This window comes from Pteropus medius, unplaced genomic scaffold (assembly GCF_902729225.1).
Source record: "Pteropus medius unplaced genomic scaffold, Ma_sr-lr_union100, whole genome shotgun sequence".
Taxonomy (NCBI): domain Eukaryota; kingdom Metazoa; phylum Chordata; class Mammalia; order Chiroptera; family Pteropodidae; genus Pteropus; species Pteropus medius.
Genome location: NW_024342469.1, coordinates 3,929,134 through 3,941,471, shown reverse-complemented (window position 1 = coordinate 3,941,471; position 12,338 = coordinate 3,929,134). Strand labels below are relative to the sequence as shown.

The 12,338-nt window shown below is 52.2% G+C and overlaps 1 protein-coding gene across 2 annotated transcripts in view; it reads right to left on the bottom strand.

Annotated features, from left to right (window-relative positions):
- Window positions 1–239: 239 nt before the first annotated feature.
- SHISAL1 (shisa like 1) overlaps window positions 240–12,338 on the bottom strand; it is a 64,544-nt gene continuing 52,445 nt past the window's right edge. For both annotated transcript variants that reach the window (XM_039863224.1, XM_039863223.1), the window contains one exon: window positions 240–583. In XM_039863224.1, coding sequence (XP_039719158.1) covers window position 583 — 1 coding nt within the window. In that variant the 3' untranslated portion in view covers window positions 240–582. The remainder of the gene's footprint in view (window positions 584–12,338) is intronic.

Genomic DNA, 12,338 nt, shown 5'->3' with positions numbered 1-12,338 from the left:
GCAAGGATGTGATGTGTGCCCCTCAGAGAACTTGGGGGGGACCAAGAGAAACCAACCAATCGAACAAATAAAAGAACACCCAAATCACACATGTGCATGCATGCGCGTGCACGCACGCGCGTGCACACACACGCACACTCACACACACACACTCACATTCAATACTCTGACATGGATAGGCCCACGGGCCACTACTGGAGGGGACAGAGGCAAGGGAACCATGGATACGACGCACAGGCCTAAATCCTTCTGGCTCGAATGGCCAGAGGAGTTTTGTGTTGGTCATCTTGAGTCCACAATGGTGTCGCCTCTCAGAAGCCACCAGCCCAAAATGGGACTATTGCTTGCGGACGGGTGGCTCAGAATCCCCTCCCCCGCACCTCCGGGCCCCCACCCTGAGTTTGCTCCTAATCAAAGAAGCCCGCGGAAGGGGGTTTTGGGCACAGGTGGCATCTCCTCCTCCGCCGCCACCACGGCTGCCTCGGCTCTTCTCGGCGTCTCTGTTGAAGTTGTTCTTTTTCGAGGCTGCACTGTGTGCTCCGGGTCTCACCTCCCCCATCCTGAGGCACGGCAAAAGGGTTTTCTGGGGAAGAAGGAAACAAAATATCACATGGCGTCTCCTCCACGGGGACACCCTGGGGACATTTCTCTCGGCCCTCAGTGCCAGGAGGAGCCAGTTTTCCTCTGAGCCGTGACCTGTCTTTGTCTCCTGCATATCAAAGAACATTCGACATTAAGACTGGAAGTAGAACAGGGCCCGTGGACACGGGTTCCACAGAGACCTAGTGCTGCTGCCCCAGGGGTGAAGACAAGGAAAAGCATAGTGTCAGCAGTGGAGCGAAAGACCCCAAATCACAATTAGTTGCAGACGATGTACACAGAAAATCCAAGAGCATCAACGGGTTAATTATTAGAACAGACATAGTTCTATAGTGTAGTGGTGAGCATGTCTGCTTTATATGCAGAAGGTCCTGGGTTCGCGCCCAGTGGAGCCACGGTCCATGGTCTTCGGCCATGCCACCCTGAACAAGCTCAATGTCTGATCTTGGAAACTAAGCAGGGTCGGGCCTTGGATGGGAGACCACCTAGGAAGAGTAGGTGCTGTAGGCATAAATAATAATAATAATAAAATTATTAGAACAGAGAGTGCAGATATAAAGATACGATTTTCAATCCATGAGAAACAGATCAATTTATAAAACCAACGGTGTTCATCCACCTCAACAATTACCAGCATGACTGATTATAAGTCTTGGCTTGGGACAGTCCCAAGTAACAGCTGCTGTTCCGACATATTTGTAATATCCTTCCCCTTTCATGCTCAGAAGTATTCTGATTTTGACGTTCAACCATATGCTCACCCTTGTGATAGCAAATTAAAAAATATTAAGAACAAATATAGATACCACCCATATTTATAATAAAAACCATTATGAATCATAGAATTGTACCACTGGATACAACCATATCATATAAACTCATGGAAGGGAAACCAGGGCTCTCCCGGCATAGGAGACCAATGGGGCGGGTCAGGACGGCAAACACCGCCCGCGGGCACTTACAGCTTTGATCGGCAGGGTTAAGTTGCCCTAGTCGCTTCTCCTCTCAAAACCACCTCCAAACGACGACAATGAGGAACAGAAACACAAACTCCGCCTGTGGCAGGTATTGCGAATTCTCTGTCTTGTATCCATTTGTAAGGCAACTGCCCAGTCACAAACACTCACCCTTCCAGACTCCTTTGCAGACAGAGGTGGTCACATGACCCAATCTGGCCAATGCCGTGTAAATGGAAATCTACTGGGAAGGCGACATGAATCTAGTAAGGGCATGAGAATGAAGGGCCCTCACTCATGCGGGTGGCATGGAAAGCAGAGAGAAACTTGGTTCTGGTGGCAGTCCCCGACTGCCCGCCTCCACACCAGAGCAGCTGGGTTTCTGCTACTTGCATCTGATTATAGCTCTTAACGGATAAAACATCTTCAACCAAGCTCCAGTATATGTGAGCAGGGGCAAGGCATGCAGTTGAGAGAGGGGCTCTGACAAAGTCAGCACAGCCCACATTTCCAGAGCACTGGATGCTCCAAGAGGCCGAGCCAACCCCCGCTCCCCTGCATCGTTGGGAACATGTGTATGGATTCTCAGGGTGAGAGATTCCATGGCGCCTTTGCCTCTGCTTCACAGAAAAAAGCCAGGTCCTAGTCTCCCATCACCTGCTCTATCTTTGCTTTATCTTCCTCCACGGACGTATCTCCACCTAGAATACCTCATACTGTACTTGCTGCTCCAGGTTACTGTTTGTCTTCCCCAATTGAAAAGTAAGCTACAAGAAGGCCGAGGTATTTGCATGTTGTGTTCGTTTTTGCACTGCCGGGGTCTAGAACAGACACTGGCATAGAGTAGGGGTTTAATAAATATCTGTCGAATGAATGAACCAAGAATTTAAAGCCCAGATGAATCATCGTTAAAGTACAAGGTCAATAGAAAAACTTCTTGAACACTTTTTTGAATCATAGTTCCCAAGAGCCCTTCTTATATAAATTACTAGAGGACACGCTTAGGATGGAGTGAGTAACTCTGGCCAGACACTGGCAGTGAGAATTTATTTCACCATAGGACCATGTCTGACACAAATCTAAGGATTGTGACTATAACAGAAAAGAATGGAAAAGGAAACAGAGAATGGATAAATAATGACAAGAGAGGTAGAGGTGACAAGGAGAGAGGTGGCATACATAAACTATGTCTTCTTCATGCACAGTTAGGGTAAACTTAGAGGTACAAAGGTACATAGAAAAATTATGTTTTTATTATAAAACATAATGAAATCAACTGAAATCATTTCATGGAAAAGAGAGAAGAGAAAGGAAAACAGAATAATTCTAATTTGGACATCGTTCATACCAGGGAGAAAATAAATGCCGTCTAAATAAATAGAGGATTAAGGGTATCATATCACAGTATAATTATGAAGATAACCATGGGATGAAAAACGCAGCTTTCCAATTGTCAGAAGACATATACGCAAAAAATGAAACAAAACAGAGACCATATGGTGAAAATGGACAACCCCCACCAAAGCTATAAAAGCAGAAAGCATATTATAAACTAGGATGGCAGAACTAAGACCCAATATATCTGCCATATCAGTAAGTGTTAATGAGCCATACACATTGGCTTAAAACAAAAAAAAGACCTTCAGACCGGATTACAAACAAAATCTGCTAAAGGTAGAATGATTCAGAAAGGTTTACTATAAAAGAGTAGGCAGACGATGAAAAGGTTATGGTGACGGCTACACAACGATAATGCCGCTGAACCGTACACTTAAAAATGGTTGAAATGGTACATTTGATGTTATGTGTTTTACCAAAAATTTAAAAAATGGGCAGAAACATAAAAAAACAAACAAACAAAAAAAACACCAAAAAACAAAAACAACGGATGAAAACCTAGAGAAACCAGGGGTCTTAACTTGGTTGTCAGATAGAGCTGACGTCAGGGCAAGAAATATTTCATGAGAAAAAGAAGAGCACTGGGTGGGGATCGAGGATGAGAGTCACCATAGAATTTAAAAGTACTGAGTGTCTATGCACCAAATAACATAGCGTCAACATTCGTTGAGCAAGAACTCCTGGAAATGTAGGAAGGAAAAGACAGAGATTGCGAGTATTAGTGCATTTTAATTCACCCCTCTCAGTCCATTAGAGAGGAAGATGGCAAAGACATAAATAAGGATATAGAGAACCAAATAATCAGATTAATAACATTGTGTATGTTAAACAGAATTTACCTTCTGTTTAAGTATTCTTGAAAATGCACGCATAAAAAATGACTCTCAGGCCACGAAAGAGCAAATTCCAAAATATAGAAATAAGACAACATTCTCTAATCACGATATACTAGATTTTGAAAATAAGAACACCACAAAACAAAATTAACTCTACCACTAAAAAGTTTAAATATTCTTTAACATAACTCTTGAGTCTAAGAGAGAGCAAAAAGTCAAAACTCCAGGATATCTAGACAATAATGAAAATAAAAATAATACAGTTCAGAACTTGTGAGATGCAGCCAAAGCAATGCTCAGAGGAAAATTTATAGCTTTAAATAATGCTATTAATAAACAAACAAAAACATGAATTAACCATCCAACTCAGAAACTTAGAAAAAAAAATGGCAAAATAAACCCAAAGAAGGCATCGAAAAGCAATTGATAAATTAAGGCCGAAATGAGTTAAAAACAGTAAAAAGAAGGAATAAATATATAAACCCAATTTCTGGTTCATTTTGAAAAACAAGGAAACCTACTAACTCTTGGTGAATCTAGTAAAGCAAAAGGAAGAAGTGACCATTTGGAAGTTATCTGTACTTTTGCTCCCCAATTCCATGCTCCACTGTCCCATAACTTCTCCAGATTGGCTTTGTCCCAACTATTCTGCAGAATTTGCCCTTATCGAAGTCACCACAGACCTCCATGTTGCTGCATCCGGTGGTCATTTCTTGGTCTTCCTTTTGCTTGTCTTCTTGGCGGCACTGACACCGGTGACCACTCCTCCTGCTTCCGGGGTATTCCAGCCTCTCTCCCGGTTCCCCTCCTGATTCTCACGCTTCTCTGCAGGTCGCTCCCCACCTTCCCAGCCTCCTCTTCTCCTCTCCATCTCTACTCAGTCTTGAGAATCTCATCTCCCCACAAGGATTTAAACACCGTATGCCGAGGACTCTCCAGCCTCGACCTCTCACCTGAACTCCAGGCTCACATCTCCTGTCTACCTGACATCATGAACTTAAGAGACATCTAAAATTGAACGTGCCCCAAACCAAAATCCAGATCTTTCTCCCCAAATCAGTTTTCCCCACAATTTTCTTGACCTCAGCAGATAGACTCTATGCTTCTGGTTGCTCCCAGAGGTGTCTGGCCCCACTCTTTCTCTCACGCCTACATCTGACCCAATAATGAAAATAAAAATAATACAGTTCAGAACTTTTGAGATGCAGCCAAAGCAATGCTCAGAGGAAAATTTATAGCTTTAAATAATGCTATTAATAAACAAACAAAAACATGAATTAACCAACCAACTCAAAAACTTAGAAAAAAAATGGCAAAATAAACCCAAGGGGCAAATCCTGTTGCCTCTTCCTTCAGATATTTCCATTAACCTTGCCCTTCCTGCTGCCTTCTTTGCTCGTCCTGTGGTCCAAGCCAGCAGATTCTCACAGCGGTCTGCTCACTGGCCGACTCCTTCCGTCTATTCTGCACACAGCAGCCAGAGGGATCTTGTGAAAATCTACATCAGATCATGCGTCGCTCTCTGCTCAAAACCCTCAGTGGCTCCCATGTCCCTCGGAGTAGAAGCCTAAACCTTCTTCTCCAATCAAATCCCTGACCTTCTGCCTTTGGTTCACTCCATCAACTGCGGTGGCTCATTTTATGCATCAAACTGACTGGCCCCGGGGACCCAGATATCTGGCTAAACATAATCTCTGGGCACATCCAGGAGGGTGTTTCTCCAGGGGATCCATATTCGAATCGGTGGACCGAGCTAAGCCAGATGGCCCTCCCCAGCATGGGCGAGCCCAATCCACTCTGGGCGAATAGACTAGAACAAGCAGGCGGAGGAAGACGGAATGCCCTCTCTGCCTGCCTGGGCTGGGACGTCACTCCATTTCCTGCCCTTGGATTCGACTGGACCTTCTACCATCCTCCAGCTTTCCGATGGCAGACCTTAGCCCTTCTCAGCCTCCATCACTGCAGGAGCCAGTTCCTCACAGTAAATCTTTTTACATGTACATATCTTATTGGTTCTGGTTCTCTGGAAAAGCCAGATCAATACGCAGTCTGCACCAGCAGGCTCCCGCCTCTCCTCCCGTATAAACCCACAGCTTATTCCCTCATCTCCTCAAGTCACCTACCGTGGAGACCCTCTCTACCTTAGGCAGAGGGGGTCCCCATCTTAAACTCCCTGCTACTCTCTCATTGTGTTTTTCTCTCTAGCATTTATCACCATCTAACAGTCCATCTATTTTACATGCGTATTTTTTAAATTATCTGTAGTCTCCACAAAAGTAGGACTTTTCGTCTGTTTTGGCCATCGCTATCTCCCCAGGGCTGTTCGTGTGCGGAGCACAGAGCAGGTGCTCAGTGAAGATGAGAACAGAGAAGTCACGAGAGGAAACTTCTCGTGATGAAGGCGCCTGTAACCCGGCTCTGTCCGATTAAGTCAGAAATCCTCGACGACACGGGCGGATTTCCAGGGAAACGGAAATTACCCAAAGGATCCAGGAAGAGAGAATCGGCACAGACCGATTGCCAAGAAGAAAGAGAGAAAGCGGCAAATTGCACATGCAAAGTCTAAAAAGAAACACAAATCAGAGCCACAATGAAAAGGATCCCAGGGCACAGGCGACAGGAAGCTTCCACGTGCTTTCGCTCATCACGACGGCCGAGACGCTGGTTCGTGGGGAAGACGCCTCTGCTTTGCTGCTAGGAGAGACACGGGGGTCACTTCTGAGGAAGGCGGTGTGACAAGTAGCAAAGCTACAGAGTCGCACAACCGCTGACCCAGTAATTCCGCGTAACGATTGTCCCGCAAATGTGCTCACGAGGACAAAATATCTACCAACTTCCTTTTTGCAGCAAGGTGGGCAAAAGTGGAAGATTAAGGTCAATGAAATGTCCATCGTTCAAAACAGTGCCTCCCCACGCGATGGAGGTTGTCACCAATATCAGTGTCCAGGAGCCAGGTCTGCCGGCCGCCCCAAGTCGCCATCTTCAGACACCCCCATTCTCTGATCTCCTGCCCGGCATGCTGTCATCCACGTGGCCTCTCTCCTGAACCCCAACAGCCTCCTGGCGTGCCCCACAGGCACCTCATTCCCATCACCTCCAAAAATGCACTCCGGGGCTCCTGAGCCCGCTTCCCCTCGGCCCTCCCATGTGGGCTGACGGCAGGCTCCATCCTTCTGGTAGCTCAGGTCGAAAGGCTCGGAGCGGACCTCGCTCCTTCCTTCTCTTACACCCAAGCCCAGTCCGTCGGCCAGTCTCACCTATGCCAAGCAGATACGAAATCCAGCCATTTCTCACCATGCCCATCATCACTACCACGGTCCAAGGGAGCATTCTCTCTCTCGCCTGGGGTGTTTCGGTCTCTTAACTGACTTCTCTGCCCTCTCCTGCCTGCAGTGTATTCTCAGTACTGAAGCCAGAGTCCTCTGTGCTTCAGAAAAAAAAACCATACATGTAAATATATGTATATAAATATTTCATATATATGTATGTGAAATCTCTTCTGCTTGAGACCCTCTAATGCCTTGTCATCACCAAGGCCCTGGTGACTTTCCATGCTGCACCTGCCCCCCCTCCTCAGGACCTTCCTGCTCTGATCTCGTCTCGTGCCCCCTGGACATTCCTCTCAAGCCGCTCGAGCCTCTTTGCTGATCTTCCTGGGCATCGCTGCCTCAGGGCCTTGGCGCTTGCCGTTCTCGCTGCCGAGACTGATCTCTAGGCATCTGTATGTGGCGCGTTTTCTCAGCAACCGCAGGTCCCGGTGCAGACAGCCCTCAGGGAGCCCTTCCTGACCCTGCTGCACCCCCAGTCCCCTGGGGCACTACTCCTTGCCACGCCCCCTGCCAGCCGCTGTACTGCTTTCCTCGTTGGAGGACTGTCTGCTTTGCTCGGCTTCCCCAGGGACGGTGAGCTCATCATCTCACAGCCCACTGGAAAACTTTCGTAAGGTGGGCCCAGCCTGCTCCCGTGTTCACTGCCCGCCCCCACTGCCCTCAGCGGCCCTTCTGAGATATGGGGGCAGCGGCCACTGTCCCTTCTCATCCATCTTTGCTGTCCCAGGCAGTCATGGAAAGAGGCTCCCCATTCTCCGAGTGGAAGCAGCATCACCCCAGACCTTGGCCAAGGCCTCCAAGCTCTGTCCTGGCCGCTGGGCCCTACGTCCAGGTCAGCCTCCGCATTTTCCCAGAGTGACTTCTCTGGAGGGCACAAGCTGCTCCAGTCACTCCCTAGGGAGACACGTCTGTTTGGGGGTGACGAGCACAAAATCCAGGCGTCTGGGCCCTCGAGGCGGGGGGCAGTGCCGAGGGCCTCTGTGGTACCGACGTCGCGCTATTTCTTGGTGGGAACACGCGTTGGTTTCATCTTTTTTAATGCCTTATATGTACACTGTAGCTACATTCTTCTGCATAATACAAGTATTTAAAAATCAATAACATTAAAAAAAATTCTGCTTCTGGTTCCTGAGAGGGCGACGTCCTCCCGCCTCGGCTGGGCCTGCTGGGCCTTGTCCTGCCAGGCGTCTGTTCCTGGTTCTTGTTTCGTGGCCTCCACTTTGAAGGAGTCTTTCCAGAAGCCCCGAGTGCTCCCACGCAATCCCACGCGCTCAGCCCACCTCCCCTTTCTCTACTTGGCAAACTACAAGTGACGGCAGCTGACCTGCTCCGTCACCAGTGCCTGGGGGGTCCTGGGATGGCCTCGCTGGGGCCGGGGCTTCGGGGAGAACTCCTGGGGAGCTGAGCCAAGCTGGGCCTGAGCAGAGTCAGCCAGAAAGATGGGAAGGTGGTCCAGGCGGAGGGCCAGCCTGAGCCGGAGCCATTCAGAAGGTCACAGCAGGCGGCACAACATGCTCCTGGCAACGGGGAGTCTGGAGAGGTGGCCGCCCCCGCGGGTTTCAGCTGCCAGGCGAAGGCGTTTGGACACGCCGCGGGCTCTGGGCAGCAGACGTGGACGGTCCTTCCTAACTATAGCAAAGGCGGAGAGAGGGCCGACGTGTATTGGCTATTTATTTCCTCCGTGTGCTCAGCTCTCCCAACACACCTAGGAGGTGAGGTCATTATTTCCCCCATTTACAGGTGCAGAAACTGGGTCCCTTTCAGCTGGGCAGGTTCGAGGGAGGGATGGCAGGAGCCCGCCTGAGGACGAGGCACGTCTGGCTTGGCCGCCTGACAGCACGTCTCAGGGAGGAAACATAACTTGCTCAGGGTCACACAGCATCTAGTTAGTGGCGGGGCCGGGAGTCCTGCCTGGGCTGCTACCTGCCAGGCTGCACGGCCACCCCCTGCTGCAGGGCAGTAGCCCGGGGGTCCTGCGGACAGAGGTACAGAGCCGGAAACCAGCATGGGGCCCTCCGCAGCTGGCTGCATCTGCACCCCAATTTGGAAGATAAGACACAGCACCTGGCGATTTGAATAACAATGAACGCTTCTGGAACACTGAGCGTCTGCGACAATCTCACAAAAGCGGAGGATCACGCGGCACAACAGGACTCATTGCCAGGTAAACGCAGACAATGCGTGCCCCCGGCCGCGGTGAGAGCTGGCAGGCGTGGGGCTGGCAGCTTTCGGCACGTTTCCCATTGCATTCTCTCAGCAGCCACGAGAGATGCAGACACGATTCCCGCATCTTACAAAGGTGCAGACAGTGCGGAACCCCCCGAGGAAACGGCGAAGGTGGAGTCCCCCAGGGCGGAGCTCTTATCCACGAAAGGCGCAGTCCTGGGAGCCTGCATGGAGGAGGTGTGCTTGTGTAATAAGAACAGAAAGGGAAACGCGGGCATCGGGAACATGCAGCGTAAAACGACCATGAGCTGCCCCGACACACCCACCGAAAACGCCAAGATGGAAAAGGCCGACCAGGCCGTGTGCTGGGAAGGGGGTGGGCCCACCGGCACGCCCACAGATTCCTGGGGACACGCAAACGGTGGGGCGGAGGGCTGGCTGGCAGAACGCACACGAAGCGCGGCACGTCCTCCCATCCTGTGACCCGACATCGAGGGCTGGGTAGGCACGACGGAGGCCCCCAAAGCGGTCCCTGTCCGAACCCCCAGAAGCTGTGACTGCGACCTCACACGGTGAGAGACCCTGAGCTGGGGAGATTGTCCTGGATCACCCAGGTGGGCCTAGCGTCATCACGAGGGCCCTCATAAGAGTGGGGTGAAAGGGCCAGAGCCCCGAGTTCTTGGGGCTGGATAGAGTGGCGAAGGCCACCTCGGAAGCCGGGCTGTCACGGAACGAGGAGCTGGAGGCTCGGCAGACAGCCCTGAGCTGCAGGAGGGCCGCGGTCCCCCGTGGGCAGTGCTGCACGGAGCGGTAGAGCGGGGGGCGGGGTGCAGGAGGGCCGGGAAGGGCCGAGGGCTGCTGCAGACACGCGGCTGGAGGCTACTCCGGCTTCGGCAGCGGGGAGGCGGGGGGTCCGTGGGGACCTGGCTCGGGGGCTTCATTCTCCACGGACCCTTCTTTCCCCGTCAGCTCACCCTCCTGACTTCTCCACGGTTCCCGAGGAGCTCAGGGTCTTTAAACATCTGCATCCTAAAGGTTAATGTTTAATGCCGCTTTGGTAAATATTTGATGCCCTTGCTTTTCTGGGAGATCTGAGATCGACATTAAATGCCACAAAGTACTCAGACACTGTCCTTTTCAGCCGCGGCCTCTGTCCATAACCCCCTCCTCCCACTCCACAAAAATACTCTCCCTTCGCCTCCTGCTATGAATTTTTCAAAGTGCTTTCCACATCCGTTCTTGTCCCTGATTGGCACCTCCATTAGCCACAAAGACGTGTAGAAGGGTTTCAGGCTGAAAGACACTGTAGAAGCCTCTCTCTTCTTACAGAGGAGAAAGCCAAGCTGGGGGCGGGGTGGGCTGGGGAAGGGCGGTGACTGCCCAAGGGTAAACAGCAAAGCCTGGGTGGACGGAGTGAAACCAGAAGGCGTGACTCCTAGCCCCGGGCCAGCTCCCCGCCCTGAGACCCCTGCGGGGGACGCAGACTGTCCCTGTCCTCGCCCGGTCCAGTGGGCACGCGTGCGACCACAGACCACACGGTCCTGGCTGGGCTGGCGTGGGGCACAGGGAGAGATGTCCTCCAGAGGAGGGAGGGCGGCCTGCAGGAGGAGAGCGGGGTTTGGAGGGGTGAGCAGGGGTTCGCGGGGAGCTGGAGTGGAGAACCAGTGAGGTAGCCAGGCTCGGTGAGTGTCCCACAGGCAGGGACAAGGTCCGATCCATTCTGTGTCCCCGGCCCGGCCTGGGGCGCAGGCTTTGGTCCGTGCTTCGCTCCTTGTGGAACGTACGTGCCGCCTGGCTCTGGGGCTGTTGGCACCGCACCCTCCGCCGTCCACAGCCCTGGTCTCCTGGCCCCGCGCCGTCCGGGTCTCTGCGCCCCCACCAGTCGGGGTGCTGACCTGGTCCCGTTTCGATTTTGCTGCTCCCCTGGCCTGCCCTGGATGGGCTGGTCCCTGCCCCGTGTCCTCTCCACTGCCCCCGGGTCACAGCAGACACAGCGGGAGGGGCCGAGGCTGGAGCCAGGGTCACACCCCAGCGTGCGAGTGTGCACTCGACACACGTTCACATCCACAAACACCATGTGCACAATACCACACACACATTCATGCTACACCCACACTGCACACACACACGCTGCACACACACGCACACACACACGCACACACGCTTCTAAGTCTCTGTGCTGGCACCACCACCAGTGAGAAGGCCATTCATCACAGGCCATGTGTACCAGGTTCGCCTCCTCCTGCCACACACCCTCCCATTCCTGACACACACACCTGCCCCTCTCATTTCCTCTCATCTCTGCGCTTATGCACCTGCCCCTCTCTGTACCTCCGCTACTTCGCCAACCTTGCTCTGCCTCAGTATCGGCCCACCTTCCACTCCACCGGTCAATTCACCCAGGCATCCTACCAAAGTCAACGACAACAAACCCAGTGCTCTGAGCCCGAGCCCCAGCTCCCCCACTGTCTTTCCTGGTCTGCGGCAACACCCCACGTCACCCGCCTGGGACCCTACCGTCATCCTCAACCACATCCAGTCCCTCTGCAGGCCCTGTCTACGCTGCCCCAAAATGCTTTCAGATCAGCCCGTTTCTCCCCGTCGTGAAGGCCACGGTCCCTCCCTTCTCGGGGGCACAGTGGCGGTCCCCCCACGGTCTCCCCGCCTCTGCCAGTGCCAGTCGGACGGAGGCGGGAGCTCTCACCAACTCCAACAGGACTGAGTCACCAGTGGCTCAAAGCGTCCCCGCCCCACGTTTCCCTTAAACAAGTGGACGTGCTCTCTCCCTGTCACGACGCTGCTCAGTGGGGGCCCGAGTACCCCTCCTCACTCGACACCCGCTGCGAGATGCACCCGGGCCCACATAATGGCTTTTCCAGAAAGAAGCAAGTGGCGCTTCATTAAATGCACAGGTCGGTTGGGAACACATCTGGCCTTTCGAGGTGACAAAGATGTGCCCCTTAGAGCCGTGTAAGGGACGGTATCCTTCGGGGCCACACAGCCGCTGGGGTGTCAGAGAATGAGGCGGTGCTGACGGGAACTCGACCTGAGCT